This window comes from Charadrius vociferus, unplaced genomic scaffold (assembly GCF_000708025.1).
Source record: "Charadrius vociferus isolate BGI_N301 unplaced genomic scaffold, ASM70802v2 scaffold309, whole genome shotgun sequence".
Classification (NCBI taxonomy): domain Eukaryota; kingdom Metazoa; phylum Chordata; class Aves; order Charadriiformes; family Charadriidae; genus Charadrius; species Charadrius vociferus.
Genome location: NW_009661370.1, coordinates 2,197,769 through 2,210,537, shown reverse-complemented (window position 1 = coordinate 2,210,537; position 12,769 = coordinate 2,197,769). Strand labels below are relative to the sequence as shown.

Genomic DNA, 12,769 nt, shown 5'->3' with positions numbered 1-12,769 from the left:
ACTTTAGTTCTAACAAAAAATAGGGACAATACCACAGAGACGTAAACCATACAAAATACAAAGAGACATAAAACATAAGAGCATCAAAAGAAATGGGTAAGGAGCTCTCTGAACCTGACCTGTTCATTTTTAATGATCTTCTAAGACAATTTTCAGGCAACTGGAAGAGAGACGGTGTAGCTATCTTTCAAAGGCAAATAGGACTTGGGGGAACTCCAGGGGTGTTACCTTTCATATACTAACTGCTAAATCATGGGGCAGATGAAGGGAACACGAATAGTAAATGGCAGATTACACTTTATCTGGTGCCACTTTACACAAGTTTGATTTTAGTTATAATTGCAAGGTTGGTTAATGTGGTGGATTGACCCTGGCAGACATTAAGTGCCCACCCAGTTGCTTGCTTGCTTCTCCCAGTGGGATGGGGGAGAGATTTGGAAGAGCAAAAGCGAGAAAACTCATGGGTTGAGATAAAGACAGTTTAATAGGTGAAGCGAAGCTGCATGTGCAAGCAAAGCAAAATAAGGAATTTATCCACTACTTCCCATCAGCAGGCAGATGTTTAGCCATTTCCTGGGAAGCAGGGCCTCAGCATGCATAATGGTTACTTGGGAAGACAAACACCATAATCACAAACATCTTGCTTTCCTCCTCCATTGCCCAAGTTCTTATTGTGGAGCAGGACATTATATGGTATAGAATATCTCTGGTCAGTTGAGGTCAGCTGTCATGGCTGTGTCCCCTCCCACCTTCTTGTGCACCCCCAGGCTACTCTCTGGGGGTGGGAAAGAAATACTTTGATGTTGTGCACACACTGCTCAGCAATAGCCAAAACACTGATGTGTTATCAACACTGTTTCAGTCACAAATCCAGAACACGGCACCATATAGGCTGCTATCAAGAACCAGACCCAGTTGATTGTAATGTTTTTAAATATACTCCCACAAGATATTTTACTAAAAGAAAAAACAGTATTACCCCAAAATCCATCATAGCCCTATAACACCTTGAAGACAGGTAAATCATTGCAAGTCATTGTATATTCAGCTCATCAGAAGACAGTCTTTCCAAGAAGGCCAGCAGATCAAACACCGTTCATTACCGGTAATATAGAAAACCGGCTATCTTCCCCAAAATAGTAGGTAATAGTGGCAGTAGTTACATGGATTATCCTAAATACTCACTAAGGTGCCACACTTGGCAGGGATTTGTATCTCTATCCAGGCAAAGGATGATAAAATGTGTATTCTGTGACCTGTGTCATGTTGTGATGCTGTCCTGGAATGCTGAAATGCCAGGAAGGATTCAGGGAATTGTGACAGATAATTAATTGAATATGAGCTCAGCATGCGCTCTTCTGGCTTAAAGGATGAACATGCTCTTTGAAAGCATAAGCAAGGAACTAACAGGCAGAAACAGCAGGGCACGTTAACTCCTTGTTGCATATCTGATGCTTGTAAGATAGTGAGTGTAAAAGGGAGTTCTGAGGCAGACACTTAAAAAAAAGATAACCACTGTGACGGAAAGATAAAAAGGCTACAGAAATCTGCCTTTGTGAGTTTACTCACAAAGATCCAATTACAGTTAACTTTGCTATCAAGAGGAATTGGGAGGCTGATAGAACTTGAGTAAAGGAGAACACTCTTTGCAATTTGCTTCTGCCTTCAAAACAGCTCACAGAGTGTGAGGTGTAATTTTTCTGTATCACACTCCCCCGAGTTTCTGTTTCGTAGGGGCTTCTTGGGAGAACGGAACCAGAGGCCCTGGGGAGCATCTGCAGGGATACTGCAGCCAGACCTGCGCAGGACCTGTTGGAGGTGACAGGGTTTGTTAGTTCAGACCAAATGCCATGTTAGTGTAACACACTGCTCCCAGACCTGAGCTGGCTCCTGAAGCTACAGTGCGCTGCCCCTCAGCTAAAACGCCCAGCCTGCTCCTTACTCTCAGCTCAGACAAGCTGACTGAATCACAGAGAGCAGATTTTGACTTCTTTGGTTAAGAAGAATAATCTCCGGAAAGGATTTTTGATGTCTGATGAAGCTTAATCTGGCAGAAAAAAGGCAGCATAATATCCAATATATCAAAGGCCAAACTGGACAAATGTGGAGCAGAGAGGAAACCTCTGGTTTTGACATGGAGAATAACTGGCAGCAAATGTACATGAAGAACCCTAGGATGCTCCCTTCAACTGGAAGCCAAAATAGTAACATAAACAGGCATTTGGCCACAGAAGATATTCGTGATGGGTTTTCTGGGTTGTGCCACCCAGAAGGTTAAACTGGATAATACAGCCAAACCCCTTCAGCACTAAAATTCATAAAGTTTTCTGTCAGAGTGTAAAATCAGTTCTACCCATTCCTGATTATTGAAGCTCCTGCAGCATCTTCCTAAGGAAGATGTCTAATCTGAGATCTCAGGCAAGTGAGTTTTCTTTTGCATAATATATACTATAGTGGTCCTGGTTAAAGATCTTTGTCTCAGGACCATAATGAATTCTTAAATGTTGAATAGGCTGTCCACTGATCTCAACAGGAATGATTTTTACATAAAACCAAGATCCCTTCCTCTTTTGCCATATGCTTTCCTAAGCAGAAGTGCAGTTCATTATGCAGCACAGGATAAAAGATGCTGTTCAATATGATACTATTATTACCTGTGCTAGTTAAAGATTTCAATTTCCTATTTAGATGCAAATAGAGAATAAAGCATAAGAAGGGCAAAGCTTTCTGACATTACTGTGCCACAGAAGAAGAAAAGGTACAAACCTGTGTGTTGGTTTCTTAAATGATGGCAGGGGGATCAGTTTCCAACAGTTGCCAGTTCTCTTCCAGTGCTATCAAAAGGTTCAGTTTGGGATTAAGAGTTCAGGGTCCAATCATAAAAATAGGGAAGACATTAAGTAGGTTTTAGCGCATCCCAGAAGGGAATAGTTTAACACTTTCAATTAATGCAAAATACACCAGAACAATATTGTTACTAGCCTCTCATTAAGTAAACAGCCACTGGCAACTGCTGAAAAAGAGTATAATTTCTGATCACCCTAAAATATGCTGAGTAAATTTTACAAATTTTGGTCTTGTTAACAACAGTTCAGTGTCAGGAGTTCATACTGAATCACAATAATGATAAAATAATCCTGTTATACTTTCACCTTCGTTACACCCTGAATCATACATTGACCTTCCTTTAAACACATCTACCATGCCCTAGGCTTGGTTTGTACTATATGATAAAAATGATGAAAATAATTGTGGTCAATTGAGTTGACCTACAGAGGTTTTTACTGTTTTAAATATGCATAGCTGAGATTTAAATTGGTGCAACAAGGGTTCAGGATTTTGCCTGTAAACTTGAACTGACAGGCAGTAAATTGATCAGAAAAAGTAGCATAAACCAGAAGGAGTCTGAGGTGCTGAAAATTTTTTTTGGGGGTAATATGGTCATTTCATTCTGTTAATAATTCTGGTCAAGGCATCTTCTGAACAAACAAAAATATTGGCACTAAAAGGTATTAGAATGATAATTCTGAAGACTTGTCCGCATAGCATTAACAAAACAATTGCAAAGAGCTTTGCCTGGCTTGGTTTTTGCTTTTTCTGTTTCTGTAATTACATATAATTAATATAAAGTTAGCTCAGCTTAAAGCAGTGCAGAGTTAAAGATGACATGTTCTATGATGCTGTGGCCTAAATACAGGTATCTTTAAATTGGGCTGTTTCTCATTATTTGAACCTAGTTCTCAATCTTCCTCCTGTCTTACCTCCACATGATTAACAAGGAAATCAAAATGTTTCTGGAAGAAGACATTTGGCTAGGGTACGCCGGCTACCTCTGGAACATTCTCTCAACTCTTTGCTTATCCAAGGACACAAAAGCTCATGAAACATGAGAGAAAGGTTAGAGCAGTACCTCTGGAATAACATTTCTTGTTCTTTAGAGAAGTCTGATGGCTAGCAAAAGAATTTTTGAAGATTTATGGCTCTTAATCTTGAATCTTTTGTAATTGTAGTAAGGTGCTTTTCCTTCTTAACCATCAAAAAGTGGAGTGAGATGGGCTTTTCTGTATCTTGTTATACACTGGCTTTATTAGAATTTATTCTCTGCATGAAGGACTGTAATAGAAGTAAAAATTTGATTTCTAGATGCTCTACTTCATAATGAAATGGATTTAAATATAATAGAAAAACACAGAGAATAAAATTAATGTAAGGAACCTGCCAATCGACTTTACTGAAGTTGGACGCTATGTTTATTTGTCTTGACCCTGTTCTCCACTGAAACCGGTCTCCGTTGTCCATCCAGTGAGACTGGACGTCTCAGCTTTGTTCCACTGAAGACCTTTGAAAAATAAATTGCAAAATTTCAAGAACTTTTCAGGTCAACAGACCACTTTGATAGCATTTTGTAACTGGACAGGCAAAAATTGATTTGTTGTGCATGTAGCTCACAGAAAAAGTCTGATCTCATTTTATTGTCAATCCACTTCAGTGCCATTGGCTTCAGTTTAGTTGCTCCTCGCTTGCCAAGGCACAAGACTCCCTGTATTTTATTTTCTTCTTCTGGAAGAAAACAAAACATAGATTTCCAAGGCGCATTAATGGTCAGAAGAATAGCATATGTGCCAATTATTTGAACAGTATACTCCTGAGTTTTCTGAGATATTCTGTAATGCTGCATGCACAAACGTTAAGTCATGTATATTTGAATGCAGAGTGCCTTATTCATCCCACCTAACTAACCATCCAGACGTTAGGAGTCTCATCTGGGCTAGTTCTCTAGGTATCCCCTATAGAGCGAGATCAGCACCTCTGCTAGGCTTGATTCTTTCCATCCTATGATAGGTGGGATAGACGAGGCTGTGGACATTCTGGTCTTTTTCAATAGAAGGAACAACCTAGGAAGCCTTGCTAGACAGCTTGCAATAAATCAAATCAATAGTACCCATAAAGCAGTATTAACTTACAATAACCAAAGCTTTATGTAGATAAGAATCAATAGTTTCTGGGCTACCTAGAAGAGTCAAGTCTCAGCAAAATGTTAATGACATGAGGTTGAACAGGAGAAGTAAATGTCTAGAATACTCACTTTGTGGCACACTCTCTTCAACTGGCTTCCCAATCTTCCACCAGATGGAGAATGGAGTTGCATAGGTAGTAATGCAAACCATGTTAGAAAATTAAATCAAGAAGCAGGCAGTTACAGAATCAGAGAATCACACAGAATGGTTAGGGTTGGAAGGGACCTCTGGAGATCATCTAGTCCAACACCCAACAACAGAATGCCAGAGTACATGACTGTAATAATTTACTAGAGCTAATGGCTTCTGCTGTATGAATGCCACTGCAATAGATAGAAAAGAAAACATTTGTGCTTACCTTATATATAGGAAGAAACCCAAATACTGCATCAGCGTCTCTGTTTCCAGACTCAAAACTTTCCAAAGGTTGTCTATGGATCTGACCAAGGGAAGCCAAAGTCAGTGCATTACTAGCTGAAGACAAAAGGTAATGAAGACATTACTTCTGTTATTGAATTGCATGGTAAATCTGAAGAAAGGTTTATCATTACTATGCAGAGATATTATGGTTTATACGCAGGTTTTCTTTGTATCATGTAAAGGCTGCCTTGAACTTTTTTTAAAATTAGGAGGGGATCATTCTTCCGCTGTAGAAAATGCATAACCAGCAAAATTCCAGCTTCCCAAGGGACACAAAATCAGGACAGTTAACAGCAACATGCTTTTTATCATCTAAGTTAACACTAGTTTTAAACACTTGCTTAGTTCTCTCACCTCTTAACACCTTCGATAAGCTCAATAAAGGAGTAATTTTCAGGGTCCATGTCAGGTTTGGTGGATGCATACTATCAGAGGACAGTGGAAGTCTAGCCAAGGGGTAATGGAGTAAGAACTCCCTCCCAGACTACAGCTTCATCACAGGACTGTTAGTCTGGCTATTCTTCTGTTGGGCTATGCAAATCACAAACACTTCAGCAGCCAGTTGGGAAAGATGCAGATGAACAAAAAGACACTTCTGCTGTTGAAAGCTTTGAATTTGTGAAAATACCTCAGGTACTTGGCAGTTCATCCACACTCACATGAATTCTGAGACTTACCTAGGTATTATACTTATGCACAGGGCAGGAACTGAAACTGTGTTTACATGATATAGCCATGATTTCACCCGAGGAGGCCAATATATGGTCCTCCAAAAAGGAAAAAAAAGGGCACCTACAGCTTGAAATACTGCAAAGAGCTCGTTTCCATCAAATTTGAAAACGTGAGTTTAATTTGAAATTATTGTACAGAGATTTTCTACTTACATTTTTTCATGATCTTATTAATACATTAGTGAGTGTTCTGCAGTAGTAACAGCTGAAGAGATACCACATCTTTAACAATGTAAAACATTCCTAAGACAATGTGTTCCAGTGTCTGTCTGTCAATTCTAAGCATTACTTATGTGCATTGAGTACTAGACATTACCCATTTCAGAAAGACAGGACAACTGAATTACAGTAAACTAACCATATACTCTAGGAATTTGCAGAGCCACTGAATAGCACCCTTTTCTCATCAAACGCTCAATCAGAAGGGGACTCCAGTGCTAACATGTATCAAATATCTTCTGCTATGAGACCTCCACTGAGTCATGGAATCACGGAATTTTCAGAGTTGGAAGGGACCTCTAGAGATCATCTAGTCCAACTCCCCTGCTAAAGCAGGATTGCCTAGAGCACATTACTCAGGACTGCATCCAGGTGGGTCTTGAAAATCTCCAGAGAAGGGGACTTCACAACCTCCCTGGGCAGCCTGTGCCAGTGCTCTGTCACCCTAACTGTAAAGAAGTTCTTCCCATGTATTTGAACAGAACTTCCTATGTTCCAACTTGTGCCCATTGCCCCTCGTCCTGTCACTGGGAACCACTGAAAAGAGTCTGGCTCCATCCTCCTTCAACCCACCCTTTAGATATTTGTAGGCCATAATAAAGTCTCCCCTCAGCCTTCTCTTCTCCAGGCTAAAGAGTCCCAGCTCTCTCAGCCTTTCCTCATAAGGAAGATGCTCCAATCCCTCAATCATCTTGGTTGCCCTACGCTGGACTCGCTCCAGCAGTTCCCTGTCCCTCTTGAACTGGGGAGCCCAGAACTGGACACAGTATTCCAGTTGTGGCCTCACCAGTGCAGGGTAGAGGGGGAGAATGACCTCCCTCGACCTACTGGTCACACTCTTCCCTATGCAGCCCAAGATTCCATTGGCCTTTTTGGCAACAAGGGCACATTGCTGGCTCATGGATAATTTAATGTCTATGAGGACCCGCAGATCCTTCTCCTCAGAACTACTTCCCAGCAGGTCCACCCCTAACCTATACTGGTGCCTAGCATTCTTCCTCCCCAGGTGCAGGATCTTGCACTTGCTCTTGTTGAACCTTATTAGGTTGAAATACTAGGTTGAGTCCTCAAAGCAAAGCCCACCGCTACTGACTTGTCCCACAAGGTACTCAACCACTGACTTTGCTACAGTAAATGTCATGTTTTATGCCCAGCATCAACATATTTTTCCCACTAACAGTGTTCTCTCTTATTACACAGTGCTGTATCTACAGCTGTTGAACAGCAGGGGACCAATGATCAACTGCCGTTACTTTGTAGTGTATGCTCCTATGGTACAAAAGCAGCTACGTGAGTTTCCCTGTGATTTAAACACAGGGTGCTCTAGAGACTGCAGCATCTGTCACTAGTATAACCGTGATTTATGAGAGCTTGTTTACTTGTTGCTGCCTTGGGGTGATATTACAGAATGCCTCAAAACTGCACGCTCGACTACCTTTGCTTAGCAGCAGGTAATCCACTAGCTTCAAATAATCAAGCATCCAGACAAGATGAGAGCTGGTCTGGGTATCTTTGGTGTCCCAGTAAGTGAGGACAAGTGAGAAGAGAACTGGCTGGCAAGTCAGGGCAATAAACAGTACAGAAGTGTGTTCCGCTCACCTTGTCATCCTTTCACCCAAGGTACATTAGAAAAATAGCTGGTCACAGGGAGTAATGTTGTCTTTTACTGACTACTGTTTAGACTTTAGCTGGCTGTGTTAGGATAACAGATTGTAGTATATAAGCGACTCATGGTACCACAAATGTTAGAAGAGGATGTTAAGAATTCATACCCTTCAGCAGGTGTTGGCCACTACCCTTTGGAGACAAATAGTCAGAAAGGTGTTAATGGAAGCTTTTTTTGTTATGTGGTCATTGGATTTGTATCTTTTTCCATTTTCCCAATGCAACAAAAAATTTCATGCATTCCCAGACTTTTAGCGGCTAAGCCAGGTAACGATAGAGGAGCTCCACCATTATTCAGTTAGAGTTGTAGAAAGTATTCATAATGATAATCTAAATTCAGTCAGAGCTCCTGTTTTCTGATTTCTGAAGCCTGAAAGAAATGTTTTGTATAACCAGGGATTCACTGTTCTAGTATTTTCACACTTCCTTCAAGTAAACTACAGGATTTCTGTTGGTTCTGTTGGTTCATGGGGTTTTTAATGCTGCCAAAGCAAACAAGTGAATTAGTGTGTGCTTCTTTCTAAACTGGAATTTGGAAATGTGAAAGAATGAGAACAAAACCCAGAGAGGTTTCTTTGATCCTTCTGTTTATGCATTTTTTTGTTCTAGCTTGTCCATTGAATGAGAAGGATATGCAGGGTTATTTATGGCTATTTTCTAAATGAGAAATACAATTGCATTTCCTATATGTTGCACAGAACAGAAACGAATTTGTCCTATATAGTAGCTACCTTTGGAGAAGCCAGAGCTTTGAAAAACTTCAAGTCCTGAATTGTGTCCACATGTTTATGCTTTTTTAAAACTGAAGGTGATCTGATCAGTGACTTCCATCTGTACACAAAAGACAGAAAAATGTAATACTGTTATTAAAATGGCAATTTTGAATGTAACATTCTTAGATGGCTCTAGAATAAAGTTATTTTGAAGTATAATTATTCCATATACCTTCAAAATAGAATTTCTATTAGGACCTTCATAGGTGTCATGAAGTACTTCACTAACACTTTGTCAGCCTAGATACTGGCTTGCCATCTTTAGGAAGCTGGAAATATTAATATAAAAAAAAAACCCACTAGTTACCACAACTGGGGGCTAACTCTCTGATAATGGCTTTTCAGCATTTCTGTCAGTTCTGGCTACAATTCCTGTGTGCCACTTTCATAACAAAGAAGGTTTCCTCTGGTCATATATCTGGTTTCCAAAGTTAATCACAAGAAGAAATGATCTAGAGTAGAGTGTCTGTTAGTGCAGATTAGCACAATTTCATTTATAATCAGAAAAATTAAGTCAGAGCACAAAAGCTAAGGAATTATTATAAACTACAAAGAGAAACTGAGACCATTTTTCTATATGGGTCTGTCTACCTGTTGACATTTTTCAATAGATCACGTGAGCCACTTGTTTAAACTGTAAACACCTATGCTATTCAGCTGGCTTGATTTGTTAAATGCAATTTTAAAATATTATCGTAGTCACTTCTATGACAGCTATCCAACATGAAAATTGTAATAGCATCGTGAAGATAATTGATTTGACACAAGAGAAGCTCCTATATCCTGTCAACAACAAAGCCTATCACTCGTAAGTAACAACGCCTTTTGGAGGATGGTTTACTAGCTATCCATTACACTATTTGGTACAATTAATCCAGAGGAATCAAGTTACTCTTAAGGTGAGAGCACACAGACTATATAGAATGATAAGACCGAAGCTTTCTATTGTGCAGCGTGTGGCTGCCTTTTTTTTTTTAAAATTCTCTGCACAGTTAAGCAGGCTTCTCATTTGTTTGCTGTCTGTTTAATTAATGTGTTTGAAATGTATGCTAGCCATTCTTTCTTTAAGGTTAGCTGGCTTAATTATAATATCTTTGATTCCAGAGGTTTCAAACTAGTTGCTGACTATTCAAAAGGACTACAGGGGTTAGTCCTTCAAACACAGCCAAGCACTTATCTTTATTGATGAGTTACTGTTCTGACTTCAGTGGGACTGTTCACATGAGTAAAAAGTCTATGTAATAATAAGCGTTAGCAGGATACTGACCAAAATGGGGTAACAGTAAAGCACCCTAGAGATTTCCCATTGTCCCAAAGAGCTTAGGTTAAAATAAAAGGCAGACTAAAAATGCACATGGTATATGAAACCTTATCACTAAAGTACACATGGCTTTTTAATCCCTGAAATAATTTTTCCCAGATTTGGACTGCTTTGTTACTAAAGGCAATGTGCATGTTGCCTCTGAAGATTCCTGCCTCAGTATTTATGTTCATTTGGTCAACCCACTAATTAATAAACCAGGGAACTCCAGGACTGGGAATATGACTTAAGCTAGAGGGCCAAGGCTCTCTGGCTTGGCTTGTAACTAACCAACATCTCTTGAGAACTCTACGTAGAAGAGAGGTCCAACACTGCTATTGAACACACAACATTTATGCCAGTGTCAGAATGTCATGATCAGAGATATGTGAATGTATCTACAATATACCAGCAAATTTAAAGCGACCATTTTTTAAACTGAAATATTAAACTGGGTTTAATCTTACAGAAAGGTTTGGGTTTGGGTTGAAACTATTCACATTAAGCTTTTTCAATAATTTTTTATTTGATCCCAGAAGTATATCAGCTTCTGGAACTGGAAGGGAAACAGACTGCTAACCTGAACAATGTACATAACATACAGACTCTAGTTAGGCTAAAATCTGAGACAATTATCTAGTCATCACTATTGCTGAATTCAAATCCAGAACATCACCTAATCCTGACTGTCACCTAGTCATAACTAAAGATATTTATATATAAATATCAATTTATATCAACATCAATAAATATCAAAGATATTTATATATAAATATCATACCATAACAAAAGATATTTATCCATGCTGTGTAAAAATATTTTTAAAAAGGATTTTTCTAAATAACTCATAGGAAATACTAATATTTTTTTCTGACCTCCAGGTGAAAGGTGCATCTTAAGTATATTTTCAGAACGGTTTCCCTAATCATACATGTATGTAAATGTATGAGATCTTACTTGTCCCTGTCCAGCATCAGAGGATATTCAAACTTCTTTGTCTTTTCCATATGCTTGCTTTCCTCTTTAATTATAGTAGGAAAGTTATTAACATCACAAGGCAAAATCAACCGACTGATATCTGATAATTCAAACTTCCTGGGTTGTCCCAAGTAACCAAGATAGTATCCGTTCATGGCATGCCAGAGCCTACAGACAAAGTAGAAGCAGTGCCGAAGGACAGAAAGGAAAAATGGATACTTTTAGAAGTGAAACAAAAGTGACAAAATATCTGTAGTCAAGTTTGGCAGCACTATTCTAGAGTTCAGGATGCTAGTCATAAAAAAAGTCAATGAGACTGAAGTTTGCTGTTTATAATGTAAGTAACTTGAGAGTTAAAAAATCTTAGAAGGATGTTGTAAAAATCAGAAAACAAACATTTCATCTGTATAATTATGAAACTGAGGAGTAAAGGCACCAATATCCTGAATTGCTCCTACAGTAAGGTGCTGCTACCAAAGCAGAATCTACACAAAATTTCCTCATTGATGCCCCCAAAACCCCAAAAGAAACCCCTTCAAATGTACTTGTTAGCCAAGAAGAAATTACAGTTGTCTATAAAGCATCTTCAGACTGCAATGGTTTGATTGCATAAGCATTGGTTAGATGCCATGCTTAGGACCCATGTCAATTTAACAAGTATTGAAAGCTAAAACAGAATTAGAACAGGAGGTAATTTCTAAAATAATGGGGCCATTACCTATGCACTCAAGGTCACCTTGCTGAAAGAAAATGACTGCAAAAGGTCTGACTTCCTGAGAAAACTGGAACATTAAAACTTGGAACATTAAAAAATTCGTTCTTTCAGGTGCGGAACAGAAAATGCACCTAATGTTGTGTTTTATTTAAGTTCTAAGTCCAGCAAGAAGAGGAACTTTGGAGATAGTTCAACTGATTTGCCATAGCACTAAGAAGTATTAGACATTTTTGTACCTGACTGAACCATCAATAGATGCTGTCACTACCACATTTTTCTCCTCTTCATGAAATAAGTCAACCACTTCAGTAGAGTGTGCCCTCCAGCAGAGCTCCTCCTTTATTTGCTGAGGGAAAAAAGCAACATAACCACATTTCAGGCAGTTCTGTATGCCACCATGGTTGCTAGCATAGTGGATTTATCAGCATGGTTTTCTGAAAATTATGAGGTGAAAAAGTAATCCCTCCATGAAACAGCCTGCAAATGGCATATGCTAGAAACACCACTCAGAGGACATGGATAAATTCATTTTAATATAGCCTTTTCGAACACAATGGAATAATGCTAACAGCATTTTACTTATGTTTTTCTTGTTTTTCACAGTGTCGAGTTATTATTTCAAACAAAAGATGTGACCTTTATGTACACGGAACGTTTTTAGTCCCTGTAGAGCTCTGAATCCATTTTTCTCTGTCTTATCTTGGTATACTGTTCAAGTTAAGAAAATCTGTCAGATTTTTCCTTACATTTTTACTATTTTGTGGATCTTCTAAGAATGAGTCAATGCTCCAACGCATTATATGTCCCTCTGTTTCAAAAAGGAAAAAGCAAAACATCAATAAATTTTGTTAGTGCTTCACATTCACTATTTGCTACCACATGCTCTTGGTAAACACGGCGCAGAATGAAGCAAAGATTACAGGTCAGTGAAAGTTGTTTTAAGACAAATG

General features: G+C 38.9%; 1 protein-coding gene across 1 annotated transcript in view; it reads right to left on the bottom strand.

Annotated features, from left to right (window-relative positions):
• Nucleotides 1–4,228: 4,228 nt before the first annotated feature.
• WDR64 (WD repeat domain 64) overlaps nucleotides 4,229–12,769 on the bottom strand; it is an 89,046-nt gene continuing 80,505 nt past the window's right edge. Inside the window, 6 exon segments of the mRNA XM_009893656.1 lie at nucleotides 4,229–4,339; nucleotides 5,377–5,457; nucleotides 8,785–8,884; nucleotides 11,084–11,272; nucleotides 12,056–12,165; nucleotides 12,566–12,627. Coding sequence (XP_009891958.1) covers nucleotides 4,229–4,339; nucleotides 5,377–5,457; nucleotides 8,785–8,884; nucleotides 11,084–11,272; nucleotides 12,056–12,165; nucleotides 12,566–12,627 — 653 coding nt within the window.